The following is a 24,081-nucleotide window of genomic DNA, read 5'->3' on the forward strand; positions in this document are numbered from 1 at the left end:
TCCTAAAAATGTCAAGTGGCTTATCAATAGCTTGTTGTTTGGCTTAAACAAATTGCAAACTACTCTTCTTTATTATATATATAGATGGTACAATAAAGAAAATAGGGAAAAAGGTCTCATATACCCCTCAATTTTGTCATTTAGAGTTAATATATCATTTATTATGAAAGTGACGCATATATGCCCCTACAGTTACACAAATGGCTCACATATACCCTTTTTCCTCTAATGAAAGTAAGAAAAATTAATTTTAAATTTAATTTTTAAATTTAGTTTTTTTAAAAAAAAAATCTATATAGGAATATATTTGATCCCTCACACATTTTTTTTGACATTTTTTTATCGACCGATTAATTTGAATTTATTATTTTAATGGTAAAATTTATTCATTTCACTATTTTTCTTGTAAAATTTATCATGCATGCTACAAATTTTTTTTATAGATGCAAAAACTAAGTGACAAAAAAATCATTTTAAATTACAATTGCAAAAAAAAATTAAATTTTTCTTACTTTTTTCTCTTTTTTCATTCACACTACTTTCTTTTTATTTCTCTTATTTTTACACCAAAGAATGAAAGAAAAAATGAAATAAGAACAAAAAACTCAAATAAAAATAATCAAAGAAGTCAAAAAATAATTCATGTGTGAAAAAGATTAAATATACCTCTAAACTTTGGTAGAAAAAAATCCATGTATGGGTATTTTTTTGAATACTTTTTTACTTTCTAAAAAAATACACCTACATGATATTTTTCTTAAAATTATAAATTAAAAAAAAAAACAATTACTTCCTTAAGATGAAAAGGGTATATGCTAGCCACTTTTATAATGGTGGAGTATATATAAGTCATTTGTGTAACAATATGAGTATATATGAGCCACTTTACTAACGAGTAGTTTATCAACACTAAATGACAAACTTGAGGGATATATCAGGATCATTTCCCAAGAAAATAAAAACATCAAATAAGACACACGTCAAACTACAGAAATATGAACTACTTAATATCTCTCTGAGGACTAAAAAGAAATGAGATTCTACCTCGTGTATATTAGTAAAGCAAAGCAAAATGTAATAGGCAAAACGACTAGAAAGTATGTACTGATTGAGCGATCTGAATTAAATGGAATGCTTTCAATATTTTAAAACTAAAATCACTCCCTCCATAGATTACTAAGGCATGCCATTTCAGTCTAATCCGTTCACAGATTACTAGAAAAGCTTTAACTACATAGCCACAGCAGAGAAATGATTTCAGGATTAGGAAGTACATCAAATTTGAACAGATTTACATGCAATCAAAAGCTAAGATGCAACTAATTTGTACATCTATGTCCTTCACTACTTTCTAGCTCCCATTTGCTACTATTAGGTATAGCTGGAACCATCTATACAATTTAGACTACCCAAATGAGCTTTGAGCAAAAGATCACAATGATGGAGAAGGCCCTACTTATCCTCCTTAGTTGACACCACGATAAACGGCACCAGGGCAAAGCTCATCCATACTATCAACATTTCGATACCCATTATACTCTCTTAAACATGACCAGCCCCTGCGTGATAAGAAGTTACGGAAATCATCCTCAGAGTAAAAGGTTTTATCCTCTGTATGAACAGGCAAGTGATCTGCCTCATCATACATGCAGATCTTTATCGTCAGGCCTGCGAGCAGGAATAAGGTTAGTTTCTCCATTTATTCTTATGAAGGGAATGAGAATGGGTTAGGGGGGAAAAAGAATAACAGAACCGAATACATAATAGCAAGATAGGCAAATCTTTATTCTGAGAAAGATTAACTTTAGTTACATACTGCTGTCAATAATGTCCATATTATATATGCCCAACGCTTTATGACTGTCACCTTAATTTTCTATTCACGAGGGTGATATGAGATCGTCCTGGAAATAAATATGGAGTTACAAAGCTCCAACAAAGGTGGTGTTTTTGACATGGTGCATATTGTGGGATGCATTTTGACATCAGACAATTTAAGGAGAATAAGCAGCATTGTAAGCAGTTATTTGAAGAAAACATGGAATGGACACTGACCACCTTTTGCTACATTTTCGCTTCATTCTGGAGTTGTGGGCAGACAGCTAGCGGAAAAAGTAGATGGACCACAAAAAGTTGGTTATGGAGAGCCCCTTTATGAGTATTTTTTGCTACATTTTCACTTCATTTCAGAGTTGTGAGCAGACAGCTGGCGGACAAAGTAGATGGAGCACAAAAAGTAGGTTATGGAGAGCCCATTTATGAGTATTTTGGTTTATATGGATGGATAGATAGATGAATGGATGGATCGATAGATAAAAATAGTCTCATATAGCCAAAGTCCGTGGATGGAACATGGAGCACCTTTGCAGAGAGGGATATTGAGCTCAGGAGAGTGATCACGAGCCCCTAGCCATGATCGCAACGAAGGCAACTAGACTGCCAGATTTGCAATTCATACCCATGGCCAGTTGGCCATTTATGTAATTAGTTTAGTGTTGCTATAAACTTGGGATATATTTGCTTTTGGATGATTCAGGGTTTTACACCTTTTGATGGGTGTTAAGGAATTTTCCTATGAATCTTCCTTGAAATCATCTATGTAAAGATTCCTTGTATGAGTTCTTTCACCTCTTCCTGGAATTAATTGTATGATTAAAAGCTATTTTTATTGTTAGAATTGTTTTGTTTTATTTTCAAACTCAAAATGTTAAAATCAACCTTTTCCTCCTCCTAATTTCGTGTTATCTCTTTCTCCCTATCTTGTTCTTAATTTATTGATACAATTTCTTGCTTCCGTGTATATGATTGTGATCATTCAATTCGGTTGATTGCAGATGGGATTGTCTTAAAAAGGGAATTTTTCCAGGCCCGGCAAAGGGATGTCAGAAATAGTGGATAGAAAAAAGAATCTGATACTGTCAAATTGATGAACCAACTGGCAATAGAGATGGGACAGGGCAGGATCAGGGAAAGGTTCCTTGCCCCTTTACCATCGCTGCGTACTTTGTAGTTTATTGTGGATATCAACACAACTACCGAAACCGTCACAGTGTTAGATATAATTTTACTGTTGCATGACATTACCTTCATCGACATGCAAGGTGTAGTTTCCCAGTGGCATATCCCTGTCAAGTGTTCTGACAATATTATCTTCATCCTCCAACCAAAATGCACGCTTTGTCCTTAACCGAAAAGCAGATTTAATAGCTTCCTTGATGGCTTCTGCAGTGCCGTCAATACCAATTTTTTTCGTGTAATCTCCCCACTTGACTGAGATAACTCGGCCCTCATATGACTGACTCGGCTCACCTGCAAATGCAGAGAATAATTATTAGAATAAAATGGAAATCTAAGCAAGTTGACACTGTAACTCTAGAAGCAATTTTTGTCAGAAACCTCAAAAGGGTACTCTTTGTACCAATTAAAATTAACAAACAAAGCCACAATACATCTAAAGAAAAGCCAGAGGCCGCCATCTGAACGAAATCCAGATACTGATGGAATATAGACAGCATAAAAGTATTGGTTACTGGGTTTCTAAAAGGGTTTTAGGGGGGATATTCTTAGAATAGTTCTCTCAGTGTGCTCTACACTTCTTAAATTGACTAGTCAAGGGTACGTGATTTGCACGTATGTATCGCGTTAATTAACAATAAATTTATATAAAAATAACGAATTGTTATATGTACATTATATTAGTAAGTATAATAATAGATTGATAGATAGATGAAACATGAAAATAGTTTAAATATTATATGGAAATTTATTATATAGATAGATAAATAAATAATTCAAAGCTACCATAGATAAGTAATAATACTTATCACTTATTCTATAAAGTAAGAAATTAATGTAGCTAATATTTTATTATCAAGAGAAATAAAGCACTTTCAATGCATTACTTCATTACTTGAATCTAATGTAATTGTGTACTATTTACTTTAAAAAGATGTGAAAATTTTGTTTAACAAAATTTTTTTCAAGGCAAAGTTTAGAATTAATTTTGAACTCCTAAAAATTTGATCTCCCTACTTATGTAAGATACAAGAATGATAGTGTAATTGTGTACTTATTTTTTTGACATTTTTTTTTTGGCCATATATTTTTTTTTTGACTTTTTTTTCGTTAAAATTTTTTAGGACCTTTTTTTTAAAAAAAAATTTACCTATTATTTTGAAAGTGTTGTTAGTATATTTCTTAAAACTGAAATAAATATGAACTTGAAATAGGTACAATACGTTAGTTTCCTTCTTTAATTTTGTCTTGCAATAGGTATAATACGTTAGTTTCCTTCTTTAATTTTGTTTAGTATTTCTCTTATAAATTAGTTAGTTTAATAAAGAAAGGATTGTTATGGGTTAATAAAATTGTAATTGATTTTAAAGTCTTAAATGTTAGGACTTTTAATATAGTTTAAATAAGAAAAGATTTAAATAAAAAATAGTTTATTATTTTTTGGATCAAGTCTATTTTAGTTGGAAAATAGATTCTTCTCCATTTAATTTGTATTATGTTTATTATAGTCAATATTCAATATATCACTAAAATATTGGTATAATAATTGAAGGAAAGTGGTGAAAAGACGATTTTGTCTAAAACGGAATCTTTTAATGAAGGGCTAAAAGTTCAATCAACTTTTTAAGGGTCTTCATGCTTTTAATATAGTATAGATGAGTCAAGGCAGGAAGCACTAGTCTGAAGGACCTGACGTAGAAAAATATGCAATTTAGTTTATTTCAGCTCTAATCTTTTTGAGAAGATTCTTCAAACTCCATTTGTTTTCCTCCTTGCGATTTTTTTCTATAAAGCAAAACCATGGGGATGTTTCAACACTAATTTGTAATACAGACTAACCAGTTCCAGGTGTCTCTCTCCAATTCCAAGGGGAAACTCCACTCGCGGTGACTGCATCTGCCGCTGTTATGGCAAGAGGATGGCCATCATGATCCAGACGTCGTTCTAAATTAAGTGTTGGTCTCCCATTCTCTGTACATCAAAAATTTTAAAAGTATATTCCACAGCATATTGTGACTTGCAATTCAACAATAAAAAAATTAGCATGAAAAAGTAAGTGCAATAAATACTGCACATCGTTCAGAAACACTGTGTGAATATTTTCAGGAAAAATAAAGCGGCAAACATCTTAAGCTTAATTCAGTTTGCATTTCTTTAGAAACCAAACTGGAAACTTGCAGTTAAGGATTCTGAGCTCATGATTAAGTTGGAAAATATCATTGTTCAGAAACCCTCCATGAATCAGATGGGAGACTCATTTTTAGGTTGTAGTAGTTTTCTTTTAATTAGATCCCATTCTAATCCCCATTGATAGGTTTAGTTAGGCTTTTTGCACATGGCTAAGAATCCATAGGCATTCTTCTTTGATTAGTTACTTTGGTCTAACTTACATATAAATCCATGGATAAATAGATTGACCTAACGTAAGCGCAACTTTTGTGAGGGGAAGTAATGAAGGATATACATTAGCGCATAATAGAAGAAAAGAAACTCAATAATAGAAATTACCCTTATCTCAAAAGAAATTCAATAATAGAAGGTGACAAGGTGTTGTTAACTTCAAGATATGACTGCTTCCACGATTTCATATCATGTCTTTAATGGAAACAAAGGATTATTCAAGGTGAAGTATGATTCAGTTTTTGAAGCATTTTAGGAACAACGCCACAGTAAAGTGTTGCACTTAAGATGATCATGCATGTTAAAAGGGGGAACGAGTGATGCACATATGCAAAAGATTGGCACATCGCCTGGTGATCCACTTCCAAAGTCGTGGATACAAATTAGCTTAAGGTTTTGGATCTAAGGTATCGTCAAGCTATTCAAAAATGAAACACTGATCATCTACAACTCCAAAGGATGCATAAATAAGTATCCTTTAGATTCCATGTATATCTCCTATCCTTTTTTTTTCTTTTTTATTAGGTAAATATATTTTCATTTATAAACATGGCCAAAATATCGTATACAAGGGGTAAACCAAAATGTAAAGAATATGCATGATATGATTCTCTACAAACTCCACCTAATTATCTATACAACAAGGAAATTTATGTGAACACCAAAAGAAAATAAGGGAACGGAGACTACTCTTCAATTGGGAGAAACTTGACTCTACTCCTTCAAAAGCTCTCCTATTCCTCTCTCCAAACAACCCACATTAACACAAGTGGTACCACATTCCAAACCATTTGTCTTCTCCTCCTTCCGCACTTTCACAATTTTTGGCATTGCCCATGGAGTGTCAAACCACCTAAGCATATCCCACCATAACCTCATGGTTATCCCACAATGTAGAAGAAGATGGTCCACGCTCTCACACGTTTTCTTACAAATGTAACACCAACTGACGCAAACAACCTATCGTTTTCTAAGATTTTCCACTGTCATAATCACCCCTCTAGCGGCTACCCAAGTGAAAAAACACACCTTCTTCGGCACCTTTGGTATCCATATTGCATTACATGGAAAAACATGCTCCTCTCTAGTCTCTAACCAACAGATTATCATAGAAGGACATCACAGATGTATATTTTGTATCCTTCATTGTCTTGTATTATAAAAGAATTGTTTTAACCACGAGTTTAATCAATTAAACAAGAGCTTCCATCTTATCTTTCATTTGTGATCTAGTTAAGACCTTCCACCTTATCTTTCACTTGTGATCTAGTTTTATACGGTATCAGAGCCCAGTGCCAACCTCTTCATCCACATCCCTTCCTCCTCCATATCCATGTTGTCTCTAACACTTGCTTCTTCAAACTGCAGGTCAGGTAATTCTCAAAAGACTTCATTCTTTGTCAACCACCTTCCCATATCTTAAGCAATACTCCCTGGTTATCCTCTCTTATTTTGGCAATAAAAGTCCATATTTCTCTCCCCCAAACTCATCTAAACTTTTGCCTTATCACTCCCCACAGTCTCAGTTAGATTGTGGATCCTTCCTAGCCTACATCTCCTACTAGTGATACATAACCCAATTCAAATCTCTCTCTCTTATACACATCCCACATAATTAGGTAAAATGTTTTATTCTACCTATCTTGCTTAAAAATTCATTTCTGAGGAAGCTGCTCCTATTTTTGAATCCACTTGTTTCTCAAAGGAAAATATATTCTTATTGTAACAATCCAACCTCTTTTTTTGCATATTTACATGTCAATGCGTGATTCGAAGCTTCAAATAGGTGTATTTATTTTTTGGACTTGTTGGCATGCTCGGGGGTGTTTTGGCACAATTGGAACCATGTTTGAAAATAGCAGATTTTCTTGTACTGGTGCCTTATTCGACAATGGCACCCGTCATGAATGCTAAGCACTTGAGGGGGGGAAGGGAGGGGGGGGCATCATGAACACGAGATGTCAACTCTGTTGTGCGACCGCATGGCAAGGGGTGACGATCGCATAGGAATATTGGAAGAGTCGTGAAAGCAAAAATGGGGCCCGCTAACGCATAGAAAAAACTGAAGCTTATATAAGTCGAGTTTGATTAGGCTATAAGAACTGAAGCTTATATAAGTCGAGTTTGATTAGGCTATGTCTAGTCTATAGTGAGATAAATGAGCCTTCTAACTAACCTCTAATATCTCTCCTTATCAACTAACCCTCTAACCGTTGTTTGTAACTTGTGATTGCTTTCAACAGGCAATTATGAACTGTTGATCAGCTCTTTTATCTATCCTCTTTGGTTATCTCGCAAAACAAATAGAAGTGTTAAACTCCATTCCTCCTAAAGCTTTCGTTACTTAAATATTTGAAATCATGGCTTTTACTTCTCTCTAGATTCTAGAAGGAAAGAGCTTATGTCCTTCAAAGAGGCCTTAGATTGACCGGCGTTGAAGCTAGGTGGAAGATGTAAGATGCTAGAATCTGATGGGGAATCAGAGTTTTGCATCTCCGAAGAACATATCCAAATCCGAAAAAGGTTTTTAAAACGTGTCTGTGGGATATTTCTCCAAATGGGCAGGGTCTCCAGAGGTTATTAGGAACTGGGCAGCAAAAAGATTTGGAGTGGTATCGATGGCCTGAAGATCTAGATGTTGGGTGAAACTCTTACTCTGGTTCGTGAGAGAAGAACAAGTGGCACACATCCTTAAATGAGGAAGAAGGTGGACGAGAGAAAGCTTTTGAGGCTGGAAAAATGGGTAGACCATAGTGGGTGTGATGACCAATGAGTTTCCAGAGATTCAGTGGTGGTGAACATGATGGGCTTACCTGTTCATCCAGGGAGTTCTAAGTTTTTTAGGAAAGTGAGGGACATGTGTGGTGGCTTTGTGGATGCTTCCATCGAAGAGAAGCAAATGAAAGGCTATCATAAAAATTTCCATAGAATAGAAATGAAGTTTAAACCTTGTATGTGTATCTTTAAACATTTTGGACATAAATACCTTTTAGAAAGTCGGTTCACAATCTACACCACCTCTCGAGGGTGATACTTATGGTGAGAAAGGGGGGAAGAGTTTCAGCTTCCTTGAAGACAGAAGATGGGGCTTTGGGGTTCAGGATATAGTAGTACCCTGAATTCCGACATTCTTGCTCGTCCACAAGGGAGTGGGCGAGTGAGGAGATGAGGAAGAAAGTGGGAAGGATGGGAGATGGGGGAGGAGGACTTCTGACAGTCATGCAAAGCCAAATGAGTTGCTAGAGATGAAGCTTCCGGCACCTGTGTCACAGAGGAAGCATACTGATGATGATGGATTTGAAATGGTGAGGAGAGGAAAGGGTTTTTATGTGGCAAAAAGACAAGAATACCCCTAGTTAAGCGAACCAGGAATGAGAATATGAGTCGTTTCACCAACTAAAATAAACCAAATCAACCTATTCCACAGATCCATATAAGAAACCCTTGCTCAGAATCGTTCTTCTCATATGGTACCTAACACTTTCTACCCAACCATACCATGTCTCCACTTTTGATCTCGACTCGGTGATGTCATAAGACTTCCACCCTGACTGAAAATAGATTCTATTGTCCATCCTGTTCGTGAGGATCCGGATATTGAGAGGGAAAAAAAGTTAAGGAAAAGAAGTTTGAAAAGAAAGGATGAAAATGGAGTTTTTCGTTGGAGAAAGTCTACTGAAATGGGATTCTGTTGAAATATGCCTTATGAGCTATTAATTGATGTTGAGTTTGCATGATGATATGGCTGTTGATGTGCTTTTTGTTTCCAGAAGATAGATATTTTCTGTTTTAGTTTTCAGTTGTGAGTTTCCTACTCATTAGGCATGTAGTTGTTGGTAGACTTAGTTCCTAGTTAATAGGAAGTTTCTGTTTGAGTTACTACATTATTTAACTTCAGATTCTATTAGAATTTCCTTGTATTTAAACATCTCTTCTTTCAGCTTAATAAAATAACTCTCCTTTTCTTCTCTTGTCGTACGTTTTTCATCTGTTAACACCACCAAATTGGTATCAGAGCCCCTCTTCTTAAGGGAATTGTGAGTTACTTGTGAGTGAGTCTGAGTGAACCATAAACAAAGTCTCCTACCAGTTGCCATGAAAAGCCATCAGAACACATGGGAACAAAAAATTCTTCTGATTCTTCTAATATTTCTCCACCGGTGTTTGATGGAGAGAACCGCCAGGTCTAGGCTATAAAGATCCAAACTCACATGGAGGCATGTGATCTTTGGGAAGCGGTAGAGGAGGATTACGAAATTCATGTTTTACCTGGCAATCCAACAATGATTCAGATCAAGCTTCACAAGGAAAGGAAGACATGAAAATCCAAGCAAAATCGTGTTTATATGCTGCACTTTCACCCACAATTTTTTCCAGAATCATGATGTTGGAATCTGCAGAAGCACTATGGGATTTTCTCAAAGAAGAACGCCGAGGAGATGAGCGAATCAAAATTATGAAAGTTATGAATCTCATTAGAGAATTTGACATACAAAGAATGAAAGATTCTGAAACTGTCAAAGAATACTTAGGCTTCTTAGCATTGTGAACAAGGTAAAATTGTTGGGCAAAAAGCTTCATGATAGCAGAGTTGTTGAGAAAATTCTCATTATATTACCCAAAAAGTTTGAACCTAAGTTGCTCGGACGCGGGTGCGGGTGTCAGAGACGGATGTGAATTCGAGAGTCGGATTCAGCAAAATTTAAATTTTAAGATTCGGGGATATGAATCCGAGTATGGATACGGGTGCGAGGATTCGGCTAAAAATTATTCAATATTATAAAAATATAGTTATAATGATAAGTATATTTTTTTCCTCAAAAATGAAAAAGAAAGTCATTCAAGACCTTCCACTAACTCTCCTTACAACTCTCCTTATAGATCATTGCTACTGTCTACCATATGTTGGAACACAACCACTTGAATATTTAGCATCTCTCTATTTGGCTTGAAACATGAAACAATGAATATTGACCAAGAGGAAAAATATCTTGGTCAAAGTATCTGATGTGGATTGACTGAATCCCACACGTATCCCGCACCCGCAGCTGCACCCGTCCCCGTCCCCGTCTGATGTATCTAATGTGGGTTGTCCATGAACTCTTGGTCAAAGTATCTGATGTGGGTTGACCGAATCCCACACGTATCCCGCACCCGTCTCGTGTCAACACGGGTGCAGCGGCAAAAATGAAGAGTCCGTGCAACTTAGGTTTGAACCAACCATTGCTTCCTCAGAAAATACTCAGGATCTATCACTTTGGCGAAATTACTAAATGCGTTGCAGCCATAAGAGTAAAGAAAGTTAATGAGATAGGAAGGGTCAGTAGAAGGCACACTAAAAGCCATGTTGCAAAACTATGCTGGAAGCAAATACAAGAAAACAAAAGGGCCAAAGAATTATGTTGAAAATAATAAAGTTTCCACTGGTAATGGAAGTAGTCACAACTCAAGCAGCAACAGAGGAGACAAATTCCCTTTGTGTTAGTATTGTGGAAGGAAGAATCATCGTGACTTCAAATGCGGGAGAAAGCTGGATATGAGATGACAAAAATGTCAAAAACTTGGGCATGCTGAGATCATCTGCAAGGATAAAGGACAGCAACAAGAAGGAGAAGCTCAAGTTACAAATCAACAGGAGGAAGAACAACTCTTTGTTGCATCATGTTTTGCATTTAGTATTTCAAGTGACAACTAGCTTATTGATAGTGGTTGTACGAACCACATGACTAGTGATGGAAAAGCTTTTCAAAAAGCTTGATAGAACAGCAACATCAAGAGTTGGGATTGAAAATGGAGAATACCTCCCGACAAAGGGAAAGGGGACTGTAGCTATTGAGAGTTATACGAGTACAAAACTTACTTCTGAAGTTTTGTTTGTTTCTAAGCTTGATCAGAATTTATTAAGTGTTGGACAGGTGCTTGAAAATGGATTCAAATTATTTTTTGAAGATAAGGCGTGTCTGATTATTGATCAAAATGGTCAGAAAATATTAAGAATTAAACTGCAGGGTAAAAGCTTTTCTTTGAATCCAATGGAGGAAGAACATATAGCTTTTGCATGTCAATCCACTTTTGCAGAAACATGGCAAAAACAGTTGGATCACTTCCACCACAGGGATCTTTTGTATATGCAGAAAAAGGGGCTGGCAAAAGGTTTACCTCCACTTGAAGAGGAACACCCAAGTTGCGAGGCATGTCAATTTGGTAAGCAAACAAGATTGCCATTCACAAAATCAACTTGGAGAGCAACTCAAAAATTGTAGTTGATTCATACAGATATAGGAGGTCCTCAAAGAACTCCATTGTTGAAAGGAAGCAGGTATTACATAATTTTTGATGATCTCACAAGGATGTGTTGGATATATTTCTTAACATTCAAATCAAAGGTTGCTGAAGCTTTTTGGAAATTCAAAGCCTTGGTAGAAAATCAAAGCGGCTGCAAAATACAAGTGCTCAGATCAGATAGTGGGACTGAGTACACTTCATATCAGTTCAAAAACTTTTTTGAAGTTGCTGGAATAGAGCATCAACTTACAACTACATATACTCCACAGCAAAATGGACTAAGCAAAAGGAAGAATAGGACTATCATGGAGATGTCAAGGTGTATGTTGCACGAGAAAGAGCTTCTCAAAAAGTTTTGGGCAGAGGCAGCCAATATTGTTGTATTTTTGTTGCATAGGATGCCTACAAAGACAGTGAATGGTCAATCACCTTTTGAAGCTTGGCATGGGTACAAACCTTAACGGAAGAACCTCAAGATTTTGGTTGCTTATGTTTTTCTCACATACCTCAGCTGAAAAGGGATAAACTTGACAAGAAGGCAGAACCTGGAATTTTCATTGGCTATAGTTTGCAGTCAAAAGCTTACAAAATTTTCCAACCACAGACTGGAAAAATTTTGGTACGCAGAGATGTGAAATTTTCTAAACAAAAGCATTGGGTTTGGGATAAAGAAAAAAAAGAAAACGAAGCTAATGAGTTCCAAAATTTTGAGGAAAGAGTTGATCATCTTCTGATTCGAGGAACCAGATCACTTTTAGATATCTATCAAAGATGCAATGTAGTCGTATTTGAACCTGTTGAATATGCAGAAGTTGAAAGAGACAAGAAATGGATAGTTGCAATGCAGGAGAAGCTAACCATGATCGAGATAAATGACAAATGGAAGTTGGTTGAAAGACCTCAAGACAAAACGATTATTGGTGTTAAATGGGTTTACAAAACTAAGCTAAATGCAGATAGCTCAATGAGCAAACACAAAGTTAGGCTTGTGGTGAAGGGTTATGCTCAGATTTTCTGTGTAGATTTTTCTGAAACATTTGGACCAGTCACAAGACTTGACACAATCAGGCTTGTTTTGGTGATTGCAGCACAAAAGGGCTGGAAAATCTACCAACTAGATATTAAATCAGCTTTTCTGAATGGTTTCTTAAAAGAAGAAATCTATGTTGAGCAGCCTGAAGGGTTTGTTGTGGAAGGAGAGGAAGACAAAGTCTACTTGCTGAAAGACCCTCTATGGATTAAAGCAAGCTCCAAGGGCTTGGTACAGTAGAATCGATGATCATATTTCTGACTTAGGTTTTCAAAAAAGCTTTAAAAAGCCCAAGTGAATCAACTCTTTACATACAGCATGACATTATTATAATTTCATTCTATGTTGATGATCTTTTAGTAATAGGAAGTAATGTTGTGCCCATAGAAGAGTTAAAAAAAAAAGGAGATGGTGAAAGCCTTTGAAATGATGGATCTTGGAGAGATGGCTTTCTTTCTTGGAATGGAGATTAAACAAATCCAAGATCAAATATTTATTTGTCAGAGTACAAGTAGGAAGCTACAGAAGCTTGATAGGATATTTGATGTATCTTAAAGCAACAAGGCCAAATATATTGTATGTTGTAAGTGTACTATCCGGATTTTTGAATTCTCCTAGTGAATTGCATATGAAAGTTGCAAACAGAGTACTCAGATATGTCAAATGAAGAGTGGACTATGGAGTCAAATTTAGCAAGTTCCAGAATTTCAAACTTCAAGGATTTTCTGACAGTGATTGGGGTGGTTCTGCTGAAGATACGAAAAGTACAGCAGGGAACTATTTTATTTTTGGCGCTGGATGCTTTTCTTGGTTTTCTTGGTGTTCGAAAAAACAAGAAATCGTTGCCCAATCAACTGCAGAGGCAGAATTCATTGCTGCTACAGCTGCGGTCAATCAAGCTTTATGGATAACGAAATCTTTTGCGATCTTGGCTTGGAGATGAAGGAAAGCACTAAGATATTTGTGGACAACCAAGCTGCCATTGCTATTTCTCACAATCCAGTATTTCATAGAAAGACCACACATTTCAATGTGAAATCTATATTTCTTAGAAAAGTGCAAAAGGATGGTCTGGTGAATTTGATATATTGCAGAGCGGAAGAGCAGCTGGCTAATATTTTTACAAAAGCTCTTCCAGCAAGCAAATTTGAGTTCTTGAGAAAGGAACTTGGAATTTGCAGCTCTTGATGCAAGGAGGAGTGTGGAAATCGGCCTCATGAGTTGTTAATTGATGTTGAGTTGGCATGATGACATGGCTGCAGATGTGTTTTTTTTCCAGAAGATAGATATTTTCTGATTTAGTCTTCAGTTGTAAGTTTCCTAGTCTTTAGGTATGTAGCTGTTGGTAGACATACTTGCTAGTTATTAGGAAGTTTCTGTTTGAGTTACTGCATTATTTTACTGCAGATCTGTTGGGATTTCCTTGTATTTAAACATCTCTTCTTTCAGCTTAATAAAATAACTCTCCTGTTCTTCTTTTGTCGTATGTTTTTCATCTGTTAACACCAACAGATTCCCTAATCCTAGAAGGGCCTTCAGGAGGATGCCTCAAGAAAGGTGCCTTAGATATTAGATAGACTTTCATAGTATTGAAACCTGTCCCACATTGGACAAGTGTAAATATCCTCTTTGTAAAGTCTCTATATAAATAGATAGAAGCATCATATTGAAGTCATGCATTCCCATAAACTTTTTTTCCTGTGCTATATTTTCACGGTAGCTATGGTAGAGCTTTCGTTCTACCTCTCCGAATTCACTGTTCAGACAAGCTATGATGCTAGAAGTCTAGAACTTACAGTGGAATATGAAAAAGTTTGGGAATGGAAAATGATATGAAAGACAAAAGTACCAGCCAAAGTGGCTTGTTTTGGCTGGCTTGCTGCTCTCGGGGCTTGTTTATCGCAGGATCGGCTGCAGTAGAAAGGATTTATTCTTTTTAGCAAATGAGTTTTATGTGAGAATGCTAGGGAATCAGTGGATAACTTGCTACTTCACTGTAGCTTTTCATGGCAGATTTGATATATATTTCTATGCATTTTTGGAGTTTACTGGGTAATACCATCAAACTTTAGATAGCTATTCCATATTTGACAAACACGGAGATTGACAGGAGACAAAAGAGGCTTTGAAGGAGAGTCACCTTATGCATAGCATGGACTATATGGCTAGAAAAGATCTAAAGAAGGAATTTGTAGCTGTTGTAAAATTTAAATGTATTCAGAATCTGTTGTTTTGGAATAGTGGGTCTTTTGCTACTGATCTTCAGGATTTTCTGGACTTGCTAGTCTTTTGTCGTGTAATTTGGACAAGTCCGGTTTGTGTAACCCTTTCAGACTTTATACCATTATCCAAAAAACAATTTATAGTTTATCTATCTCCATTTTTTCTAAAATTTACATTACCCCTTTCCGTGAAAAACTAATCCCTCCTATTCTCACATATTGGTAAGCCACTATGGCAAGTGCATCTAGGTTGTTGTTCTGGTTATAGAGCCCCCCCCCCCCCCCAACACACAAATGAACTAGTATCTGATACTGTATCCAACCAAAGAGAGCTTACCTCAAATTACTCCAACCACTGTTGTTGGGCAGCCTGGTGCACTAAGCTCCCGCTATGTGTTGGGTGCAGGGAAGGGCCAGACCACAAGGGTCTATTTTACACAACCTTACCTGTGACCTCCTGATCACATTATATTACTCCAACCACATTAAATATAATTAATTGATAACTTTATAAAATTGAGGTACAATGAAGCAAGTAGTAGCACAAGATGAACACTATCCAAAAACACAGTAGGCAGTACAGAAATCAACAACCACACAGATATATGCTCTAGAGTAAAAAAAATGTAATGATAAGTGAGCAGGCATGTATGATTAAACTAAACACTCTAGGATATGCTACAGCTTAGATGCCGTGCAACATACCTTCAACGGGTCCAAATGTGATGCTTGTATCATCAAGACCTGCATAGTAGGATAAAGTCCAAGACATTATTTTACCATGTACCACAAAAGGTAATATAAGGATAAATCAGTGTTAAGATTGTAGGGCACAAACATCCACCGAGGAGAAAAACATAAGAAAGCTGATGAGAACAATAAGATAGGCAGTAGGAAAGCAAGGTCCTGAATCCTGATGAATCAAGAACAACAGCAGCATCGATGATATTGCAGTGTGCCCAAGTTACAAAATAAGAGCATGATGCACACCAAATGGGGAAAAGTTTGCACATTGTAGATAAATTTGTCCGAGGTCAGAAATACAAACTTCGAAAGGTTACAAGTAACAAACATTTTTCCTTTTGACAAAAGAGAATAAAAAGCATGTCCCCAATTTCCAAAGCAGTAGCGATCATAGAGAACTCCAACTTCCCCATCTTTTTGGTACTAGCAGTTTTCAGACTTCAAGCGTTTTACAATTGACAACAAAATAACTGAATCCTCAAAACAACTCAAAAGGCTGAAAACATTCAAAATGTCATCTTCCACATATTACAAAAAAAATGAACCATACCAAAAAATTGTCAAACCGAATTGAATACACTTTCTAAATAAATCATAGTAGTAGTTTCTAAGAATCTATGGGGGTATTGAAGTGGCTTTTTGCAAGTACTTGTTGCAAGAAGTTCGAATCCAGTTATGTTTTCATGACATTTCTCTCAACAAAAAGAAAGATTTTGACTTGCAATGCTCACTTTTGACCTCCAATGTACTTTTTTGGTTAAAAACAGCTGGAGCAGTGGCTTTTTGGCCTACAAAGGTCATTTTTGGACTTCTAACATATTTTCCAGTTGATAAAACAGTCCAAAGAAACTTTTCAAGTTGAAGAACAGCTTTTGGACTTGTAACCATTTTATATCTTGCAAAAACTTTTTGAAAGTTTCTCAAAACCGTGAAACAAAAGCAGAAAAGTAAAGTAGTGTCAAAAAAAGGCTACCTAAAGCATATAAATCACATTTGTATACATTTGCAGGATAGGGAAAAACTAGGATCCTTGCAGTATTCAGTTATTAGAAGAATTTAAAATGGAAGCAAAAGAAGATACCCTTTTCAGCGAAGTGCATAAAAGGATCAACCTTGGGAACAGGAGGACTCTTATAACCACCACCACCACTATTATTCCTCTCTCTCAAAATCTCCTCAATTTCCTTATAATACGACATCTTAGCAGACCCATTTCTATCTTGATTTTGTTTAGCTTTCTTGAATTCCTTCAACAAATTTCTCCACTTATCAGTACACATAGTAGGTGATCTATCAAACCCTTTTTCTCTCATCTTCATAGAAATCTGGTCCCACAAATGCTTATTCGACTTTGAAGTATTGAAAAGTGAGTCAATTTCTCTACGAAGACCAATAAGTACTCGAGTTTCTTCCTGTACCCATGTCTCTGCACGTTTCTTAGGGGTTTTCAGATCAGAAGAAGGGTTTATACAATTTTCCTCACCCCCACTGCTGGTCGTATCTCCCCCGCCGGCGATCAGAATTTGCTGCTGGGTATTGGCAGTCACCACGTCAACGATCATTTTGTGGCTTCGTGGATCTTCTACTTCTTCTTTGTAGAAGTCGATAGCTTGAGGTTTATCGGACATGTACATGGTGGGAAAAAGGACCACCTGCTTACACTTTGGGCCTTGGCGATAGAGCGGCGTGGCGAGCAAGGGAATACAACAAATTATTGTTGGGCTTCCTCTACATTATCTAAATTATTATTTCTTCCCCTGAATTTTCAGGTCTTCCTAAATTTTTGTCTTTCTCTAGCAAATTATTTTTTTTGACATAATTATTGTTATACTCAAAAGAAGAAACTATTTATCATTAGATATCCCATTATTTTTATATTTCAAAAAGGAGTTCGTTCGTCTTCTCGATACTATCAGAGTATATATATACTCTGATAGTATCATGAAGAAAAAAATATTGCTCAATTATTTCTTGATACTATCATAATATATATATATATACTCTGAAAGTATCATGAAGGTATCAAGATATGAATAACATTGCAATGTAAATGGTTAACTGTCCTTGAAACCTTCAGGTAAGGTTTTTTGATACTATCATAATTATTGTTATACTCAAAAGAAGAAACTATTTATCATTAGATATCCCATTATTTTTATATTTCAAAAAGGAGTTCGTTCGTCTTCTCGATACTATCAGAGTATATATATACTCTGATAGTATCATGAAGAAAAAAATATTGCTCAATTATTTCTTGATACTATCATAATATATATATATATATACTCTGAAAGTATCATGAAGGTATCAAGATATGAATAACATTGCAGTGTAAATGGTTAACTGTCCTTGAAACCTTCAGGTAAGGTTTTTTGATACTATCATATATATATATATATATATTGTGCTATTATCAAGTAGCAAAAAATAACTAATCACTAAATAAACTGTTCAATTACATCTTGATACCATCAGAGTATATATGAATGTATATATACTCTGATAGTATTTTGAAGAGAAAACACTGTAATAAAAACATTGTTCAATTATTTCTTGATACCATCAAAGTATATATATACTCCGACAATATCATGAAGGTCACGCGAAAATAGACATGGGAGAAGAAGGGGCGGGATAGGGTTGTAATTACTTTGGGTCTTTGATCCAAACAGGGTAAATAAGTTGGGGTAAGTCCAATTTAAGTAAATAGTTTACTCTCTTGGTCTATTTTGTATAGATTTCCTTTTTTTAAAAAAACAAAGCAGTCTTTTCTTTCAAAATAATCTCTAAAACACTCTTACTAGTTCTTTTTTTTAAAAAAAATCAAATACTGGTCCGCTGACCCATTTTGTTAAAACAAAAGAAAAGTACTCAATACATAACTGAAATGCACCTTAATCGATCCATCTCAGGAAAAAAAAATGAAAATACAATCAAAGATAGAAAAGTCTACAATGATTTGAAGTATTTTCAGAAACTTGGCTGACTTTTCCTCTTCTCCTCCTTGTTCGCCGTCTCTGCTTGTCCTCGCTAGTTCCTCCTATGGTAGTGGTCTTCTTCTACTGTGAATGAGGTGAAGAAATTTGGATTGAGATTGTTCGGAGCTGAATTGACTCCTCACCAATGTGAATCACCATGTTCTTTGATTTCTTTCTTCCTAGGTAAGGAGTCGATCTTCTTCTATCTTAATTCACATTGTATTAATTGTTTTACTACTTTATGCTTTAGCTTGTTAGATTTAATCCTAATGTGTAGCATCTAAATCCGATTCTACTGAATTCAATTTACTAGTTGTCAAGTCTTTTTTTAGATGGGTTGAATCTCACATGGAGATTGATACCACCATCTAAATATTAGACCTTCTAAAGTATATACTAATTCTTTTTTTAAAACTAATATATGTACCTGAGAGGCGAGAAATACTTGGAGATGGTGTTAAATGAGCATTTTGAAGGTTTGAGATTTTATAACTATTGTGTCTTGGTTGAGTACCACTTTGGACACCTTTACGCTCTCACTAGATGCATAGTAATTTAAAAATTAAAATTACTATAGATTTTAGTAGATTGCAATCGATCTTTACCTATAGATTACTCTTATGCTTCATGTTGAAATCGTTCCTCTGTTGATTATTTTCTTGTTGTAGATGAAGTGATTTTGAATCTTGTGAATGTCTAGTTTCCCAAACATTGGGTCTATTTGTTTGAATCTGATGTAAGGTGTAGCACTCTTGTCTAGATTAATTATTCTCCTACCTGCTATTGGAATTTTCTAAAATATGTTAAACTCATAAGAAACTATAAAATTAAAAATCAAATTAGGAAAATAATCAGCAAGAGTATAACCCTCTCCGAAGGAGTGTTGTACACTTACTGATAGAGTAGTCATGATTCTCTTGATGGAGTTGACCTCCATTATCACACTCCATGAAATTTTCCACTCCCTATTTATAATTTGGACCACAGTCAAAGAATTTAACTCCACAATAACTTGGTATACTAATTATCTTGGCAGTGTAGGAGACCTTCTCTAATTGTCCTTGCTTCAGCCACAAAATTAGTAGACTCCTGCAGACTCGTTCATTTAGACACTGTTAGATTATCCAAGTGATTCCTTATGTATAAAGTTATTGAACTAGGACCAGGATTCCCTTTTAAATCTCTACTGGTAGTACATTTATCCCAACCAATAGGAGAAGGCAACCATCTAACTATTTTGAGATAAATAGCTAGTCGATAGTTATCAAGCTTCTTAACTACCGAGGCCAAGATATAAGATGATTCATAACCCAATTACACCTAAAGTTAAGCATATTTTGAATATTGGATATGATTTCCCATTTAACTTTGCCTCTAGAGTTATTACCTCCATGAAGGACTATATTCCTTTTTTCCCAAAGAAACCATAGAATAAGATTAGGGATGGCTTGATACACTTCCCTTTGCCTAGAGTTACATTCAAAATTCCACCACACCTTCATAGCTTGCCTCATTTGAACCAACTGTAAAGTTATTTCTGCCACCTAATAAAAAATACTACATATTAGATGCTAAATCACCTCTTAAGAAAAGGTGCTCAACATTTTCCTCGTAAGAATAGAATAACAGGAGCATAATTGAGAAATATTTGAATTTCAATTAGCCATGAATTTTGCTAGAAGAACCTTACCATACCAGGCTCTTCATCCAAAGAAAGAAATCTTAAAAGGCTAACTTTTTACCCACAAATTCTTAAAAGTTTTTGAAGATGTGGCCTTTTAAAATAATTTCTCATGCACTCTTTACAATAAACTTCCCTATACTTGTTTTCATCCACTAGGGAGAGTCTCCTTGCTCAGCTAAATACACATGGTTCAAGTATAATCTCACATAGTCTACCACCTTAGGTGGTAGGATAATCTCCATTTTATCCCTTTTTTAGTTGTAAAAGACTTTATGTCTGTTAAAGGATACCATGTATGAATATCTGATTGCTGCAGATATAAAGTTCTAGCATAGCCTAATTATCATACCAGATGTTAGAGGTATCCCTCATTGATTCTCACCACAAGTTCTACTCAATAATATCTCTACACTCCAACATATTTTTCCACACTTATGAACCTCCTCTCCATTGAACCAATGTTGGAATTTGCTTCTTACAGTATTTATTCCAGAAGAAGTTAGACCACATACATGGCTTGAGAAACTTCAAATAAAGATCTAAAACCTAAGCCACCTTCATGTTTAGGAAGACATATCCTCTCTAAAAAGCTCAATGCTTACTTTTGTTTGAATTCATTCTCTCTTAGAATTTTTTTTCAAAGATTCTTGAAGTTTACTGATGTGTAAGACCCCAGAAATTTGAAAAGTCCTAAAATGATGAACAAGGAATAAAAGTGCAGAGAAATGCAGAAAACTAGTACCATGTATCGACCATAGAAGGCCATCACGAGTTGTGGTAAGCCACCGTGATGGTGATTTAGAGACTCACACCTACAGGAAAGGGACCACGATGAGGGACCACCGACTGTGGTGAGCACCACGGGCTGTGAAGCCCTTTATGGTGACCCCTCCCCAAAGCCCCTAGGAAACTTTCCAAGGCAAAGACTACGGGCGGCCACCACGGGCCGTGGAGCTCTTCACGGACCGTGGTATGATCTGTGGTGGTCACTTTTGTAGGCCTTACTGCAGGACCTACACCACGGCCAAGGTTCACGGGCTGTGATGCCCTCCACGGACCGTGAAGGTCTCCATGGAGGAAGTTCATAGACTCTCCCTACAGAGTTCCAAAATATTTTTCCCAAGCCCTTTACCACGGGACACCACCACGGACCGTGGTGAGCACCACGGTCCATGAAGGGTCCCTATGAAGCACTTTTCGACCAGATTTAAAAGAGGCATTTGAGTCTTTTCCTGTGATTTAATATTGAAGTATAGTCGTTTTGGGGACTGAATTGGACCTATCTAAAGATCCTAAACCTTCTAAAGCCCTCATTTCTCACACTTAGACTCAAACACATGCTCCTCTCTTCTTAAGTTCTCCCAAGGGTTTCATCTTCAAGAGCTAGGGTATCATTCCTAGAAGTTCAAGTCTCCATTTCTTTTCAAGTTTGCATTAGGGATTTGTTTTCCCCAAGGTATAAGGGTCTCATTCATGGGTTCTTCCACCCATGGAGACCAAATATTTTTCTCAACTTAATAGTTTAGTTTCAAATGGTGAAATCTTATGGGTTTCTACATTATGATTCCAAATGCATGGATTGTGGTTTATTTAAAGTTTATTTATCTATCTTAGTCTATATTGACTCTTGATTTCAAGAAATTAATGATTTTATTAAAGAACCTTATATTAGGACATGAAAGGGGTTTCAAGGTAGAATTGGTGGGTTGTTTCAATAATATCTTAATTGATGCATTTCATTACTCTCATGCTTGCTAGCATTGTTTTAAATGATTTAAATGTTGAAAGAATAGAATCCACCTAGTTTTACTATGTTATCTATGAAGTTAAATTGAAAGCTTTGACTTCAAAATTAAAGTTTATAAAAGTAATGTTTATTATCGAAAAGGAAGTCTTATAAAATAAAAGAATGATTGAATGATGATGAAATGACTTCTTAGACAAAGAATAGATTCTTTATGTGATAAAGACAATTCTCACATATTTGAATTGAATCAAAGAAAGGCTTTAATGAGCTATTCTACCCAATGATGCTTTGATGATCTAAAAGTTATGTAAATGATTATGTTCTTACTATATGAACGATTCCTTGGGATTTAACCTAGCACCGAATGTAGCATGTAGATGAGGACTTGACCTAAGGGGTCCTTAAGTAAAGTCTCGTGTTGTATTTACTATGCGCCAACATAGGAGCCCTTGTAGGCTATTTAGGCTAGTGGATCAAAATAGCCCTTAAAGTTAAAGATATGAATGAAGTTTGACGTAGTTCTACCCGACAAATAGTCTCCCCTTGCTAACGTAGGAGGTTATGTTGGATTCCATGTAATAGCTCACACGGTCTTAAATGTCGGTTACGATCATCTTCCTACAAAATGAATGTTTCAAATTCTACGTACATGATTGATTATGCATGTATTGCACTATGTTTTATACTACACAAATATTCTAATGTTTTATGTTGGATTCCATGTAATAGATCACATGGTCGTACATGTCGGTTATGGTCATCTTCCTATAAAATGAATATTTCAAATTCTATGTACAGATTGATTATGCATGCATTGCACTATATTTCATACTACACAAATGTTCTAATGTTTCTTCAATGTTCATGCATGCTCACATACTTAGTACATTCAAAGTACTAACGTATACTCTTTTGCCTACATGATATCTCTACACAAGGACCGATGCTGATCCACATTCTCCTACCCGTGGCTAGGTGATAACGTTGAAGGAAACTACTTTGGTGAGATCCCATGTTTCGGGGATCATATCCTTTCTTTTTCTAGCTTATAACATGTATAGACTGTTACACCCCACATCTTTGAACTCGGAATGTCCCTTAAGTTACTTAGAAGCTAGCATGTGATCCACTTAAGTTACGACACTATCAAACAGCTCTAAGGAAGGGAGAATGTGATACCCCATACTAGAGAAGGTTGGAGATGAAATCATAAGAGTCCGAAAGGAATTGGAGGCCAAGTAATGAGTCGTAGGACTCGATTTACCTATGTAAGCTACTAAGTTAGAAGTCATATGCACTTGAGCTACTTAAGCATATATCAAACTTACGTAGCACGGATTACATAGGTACATAAAATAAGACGAGATTACGAGCCCACGAGGAAGGGAAAAAAGACGACACGTGGTAGCCAATGAAGAAGCGACACGTGGCAGCACCTCAAGCAAGTAGGTGACCCACCTGCTTGGGGGTGGGGGGTGGACCCCACTACCACGTGGCATCCCATAGTTGGCAGCATGATACGGTGGCCCAATAGGGGCTGGACACGTGTCACCTCTTGGGGTTGACACGTGTCACACCCTAAAGTCACATATATATGTTGATATATATCATATACTTCAGTTATCCATCAAAACATCAGCCAACATAGAGAAAAAAAACGTGAGGGAGAGAAATAGAGAAGCAGCCATGGTTCTTGAAGTTTAAAGGTTAGTTTTCCAATTTTCTTCCGTGAATTAATTATATACGGTGTACCTTAAGTACGTGAATACATATATATGTATTTTAAGACCTTCATGGAAGTAAAACTCCATCTTTGCAATTGGAATTTGGAAGAGAAAATAAGAGAAAACGCTAGTTAACAAACCCGTTTTTGGAAGGGACAGTGGTTAGTAATATTGGTATAACTTCTTGTGTACAGATTCGTTTCGAGTGATTTAATATGTTTTGGAAAGGTATTTCGTGGGTATATAACTTTC

The 24,081-nt window shown here is 35.9% G+C and overlaps 1 protein-coding gene across 1 annotated transcript; it reads right to left on the reverse strand.

Moving 5' to 3' along the window:
• Positions 1 to 1,118: 1,118 nt before the first annotated feature.
• LOC129894103 (trihelix transcription factor GT-4-like) lies at positions 1,119 to 17,438 on the reverse strand. The gene is made up of 5 exons (XM_055969623.1): positions 16,778 to 17,438; positions 15,658 to 15,696; positions 4,855 to 4,986; positions 3,085 to 3,309; positions 1,119 to 1,668 (listed from the first exon to the last, which is right to left on the reverse strand). Exons 1-5 carry the CDS (start codon positions 17,328 to 17,330, stop codon positions 1,466 to 1,468), a joined length of 1,152 nt encoding a protein of 383 aa, XP_055825598.1. The 5' UTR covers positions 17,331 to 17,438; the 3' UTR covers positions 1,119 to 1,465.
• Positions 17,439 to 24,081: the final 6,643 nt, after the last annotated feature.

Source organism: Solanum dulcamara, chromosome 7 (assembly GCF_947179165.1).
Source record: "Solanum dulcamara chromosome 7, daSolDulc1.2, whole genome shotgun sequence".
In the NCBI taxonomy this organism is placed as follows: Eukaryota; Viridiplantae; Streptophyta; class Magnoliopsida; order Solanales; family Solanaceae; genus Solanum; species Solanum dulcamara.